Source organism: Dioscorea cayenensis, unplaced genomic scaffold, assembly GCF_009730915.1.
Source record: "Dioscorea cayenensis subsp. rotundata cultivar TDr96_F1 unplaced genomic scaffold, TDr96_F1_v2_PseudoChromosome.rev07_lg8_w22 25.fasta BLBR01000146.1, whole genome shotgun sequence".
NCBI lineage: Eukaryota > Viridiplantae > Streptophyta > Magnoliopsida > Dioscoreales > Dioscoreaceae > Dioscorea > Dioscorea cayenensis.
The window spans coordinates 1-2,909 of NW_024086537.1; the positions used below are offsets into that span (position 1 = coordinate 1).

Genomic DNA, 2,909 nt, shown 5'->3' on the forward strand with positions numbered 1-2,909 from the left:
AAAAATTTGTCTATAATGTTGTTCTTCATTGTATCTTTATATTTAAGTATAAATTACATTGTTTTGGGAGTGTCCACGTTGCTCAAAGTTCTAATTTAGTTTCACTGTAACTTCTTTATGACATGGGTAGTAGTCCTGTAATTTCAATAGAATTCTAAACAATTAACAATAATTGTAAAGAAACTAACATTTAGTAAATACTCTTAAAAAAAATTGTAAACAATACTTTGAGTTCCTCAATTAGCTCCTTTGCATTTGAAGCGGAGGCAATAATATGATGTGCACTTGGTTTGATGAAACCTTCCTCTACAGCTTGGTCAATGAAAGAAAGCAATGAATTATAGTACCCATCAATGTTTAGCAATCCAATCTAAAACAAAGAATAAGTTAGTTATGTTCTTTTCATAATTTTGATTGTGTATGTGAATAATTGGAATCAAATTACAGGCTTGTTACGTATGGCTAATTGTGCCCAAGTAATTACTTCAAAAAGTTCCTCAAGAGTGCCATAACCGCCTTCATAATAATTAAAATTGAATTGATTTCATTTCTGTGTGCTTTTAGTTATTTATTTCAAGAAGGTAAAATATAATGATCAATGAGAGGATTTCTAATTTTGTACATAATGAGTGATAAAAGAGTGTTAATAAAATGAAATAATGCTAGTAGGGGCAAAATATAAATAGTGGAAAGAAGTTAGTGTTTTTTTTTCATTTTCAGTGATGCAAATGAGGAAAGGAAGTTGATTTATGTGTAATATTGAGTTATAGGAAATGCATGTTATACACTAACCAGCATAGCAATAAAGGCATCAGAATGCAGGTTCATCTCTGCTTTCCTCTGGTGGATATTTGCAACTGGTTTTAATTTTCCTATAGTGACACTAGTGATCTGACAATAAAAAATAATGTATCAGAGAATAACCATTGATATTTGTGGTTTGAGGTTTTATTTCTTAAGAGTTTGATATATACAAAAAAATCATTTCCATACCTCTTTATCCATTAGAGGCTTAGGAATCACATTGAGTAGATGGATAAAAAATTTGGTTAATATCTTAAGAAGTTTTTTTTTTATGAAATGAATGGGCTTTCAATATTTTTTTTTTAAAAATGTAAACCATACCCAAGAACATGCCTTCCACCATCAAAGACAGTTTGAGAAATCAAGCCCATTAATACAATATTACCTCCTTCGTATACCAAATCAATGTTTTTCATCACCTGAAGTGTGAACATTTGCTAGGTTATGTCCAATATCTTCATTTATTAATTTATGTTCAAGAACAACAATAGAGAAAAAAGATAGCAAGGAAGAGAGAGTTATGAAAAGAGAAATAAAAATAAACTAAAAGAAAGAAACCAAACCAGTTTTTTGGCAATATCAATGGCTGCATCCTGGTAACTCTTTTTCTTCCCTAAGCTACTACCACAAAAAACACAAATTGTCTTAAATTTGGATGCACTCATTCTCTATTTGTCCTTTTGCCATACTAACACTACAAATTACATTAAATATATATATCATAAATTAAGTGGGAGAAATGAATATAATAATAAGGAAGGATCACTTAAAACTGCAAGAATGATATGCACTTTTTTAAAAAAACAATTGTTTGACAATTAAACAATAATAATAAGGAAGGATGAGAAAAGAGGATCTCAGATGGATTAAAAATTTACATACACCGGGAGGGTGGAGTGTTGTTAGGGAAGATTAGTTTGGCTCTGTGGGATAGCCACAACTACCCTCACAAAATGCATGAGAGATGGTTGGTTTAGGGTTGTTCAACTCTGGTTATTTTTCAAATGCATTTTTTTATATTATATTTTTTGCATCTTTAGTCGAGATGTCAATCATGTTTTTGTCGGATCTTCTTAAAAAGAAGAGTAGATTTGCTTTTATATTTCTACATTTTTTTAAATTAATAAATAAATAACTATCTTGTTAAATGTTTAGAAAATTGGGTGTGTATATATATATTTTGTGGGCATTAGATGGTTGTTATTTACAACTATGTGTAATGTATTGATGAGAAGGAAATTGATAATGAGGGGGAAAATGGACTGAAAATGAGAGAATAAATGAGGGGTTTTTTTTTTAATTTTGGGAAATATTAATTCCATGAACTTTGACAAGTTATTTTGTTATACAACTTATTTTGAAAATGTATCTTGTTGAATTATTGTACAACAATTGCATGGTGATATAACACCAACTGTAAAAAAAAAATTATTAACTACATACTCTTCACAACACATGACTATAAATAAATAATTAAAAGTTATAAGTATATATATTGAATAAATTTCATTATATATTAAAATTGGCTAAATTTTGCCCTACATTATAGTTGTTAAAAGAGAAATAATTTTTTTATTAACATAAAAAGTGTTTCATATATGATTTAGAAACAAAAAAATTTGAATTTATTATTTTCTAAGATTTAATTACTATTTGAATTGAGATTAAGAATTGAGATTAATTAGAGAGCGTGAGAAATGTGAAGTCTTTCAAATATATGCAAATCAGTCAAAGACATATTAGGTATGATCTGATGTGCAAAGTATACAATCAATCAAAGATTTTTCAATTTTTTTTTTTTTCAACAACTTTTAAGAATCATATTAAAAGTAGGCTATGATTTGTCTTTAATTTTTTCTAAAAACATTATATATGATAATTGCATTTTGAAAATAAATAGCCAATAAGTTTTTGTAGTGCTATTATTATCTTATGATTTTAAATTCCAAATTAAAATATTATATTAAGAAGAGAAAAAACAAATAACTAAAGCAATTTAGTAACTAAATATTGTTAGGACAGGGCAATGCATCGTATATATACATATATAATTTCTAAAAACTCAATGAGAAATTTAAAAAATAAAATAAAATACAAATTTCAAA

At 27.1% G+C, this 2,909-nt stretch overlaps 1 protein-coding gene across 1 annotated transcript; it reads right to left on the reverse strand.

The window, feature by feature from the left end:
• Positions 1–90: 90 nt before the first annotated feature.
• On the reverse strand, positions 91–1,469 carry LOC120253639 (cytokinin riboside 5'-monophosphate phosphoribohydrolase LOG3-like). The gene is made up of 7 exons (XM_039261937.1): positions 1,368–1,469; positions 1,126–1,223; positions 994–1,024; positions 789–891; positions 446–516; positions 227–370; positions 91–135 (listed from the first exon to the last, which is right to left on the reverse strand). The coding sequence occupies exons 1-7, from the start codon at positions 1,467–1,469 to the stop codon at positions 91–93; spliced, it is 594 nt and encodes a 197-aa protein (XP_039117871.1).
• Positions 1,470–2,909: the final 1,440 nt, after the last annotated feature.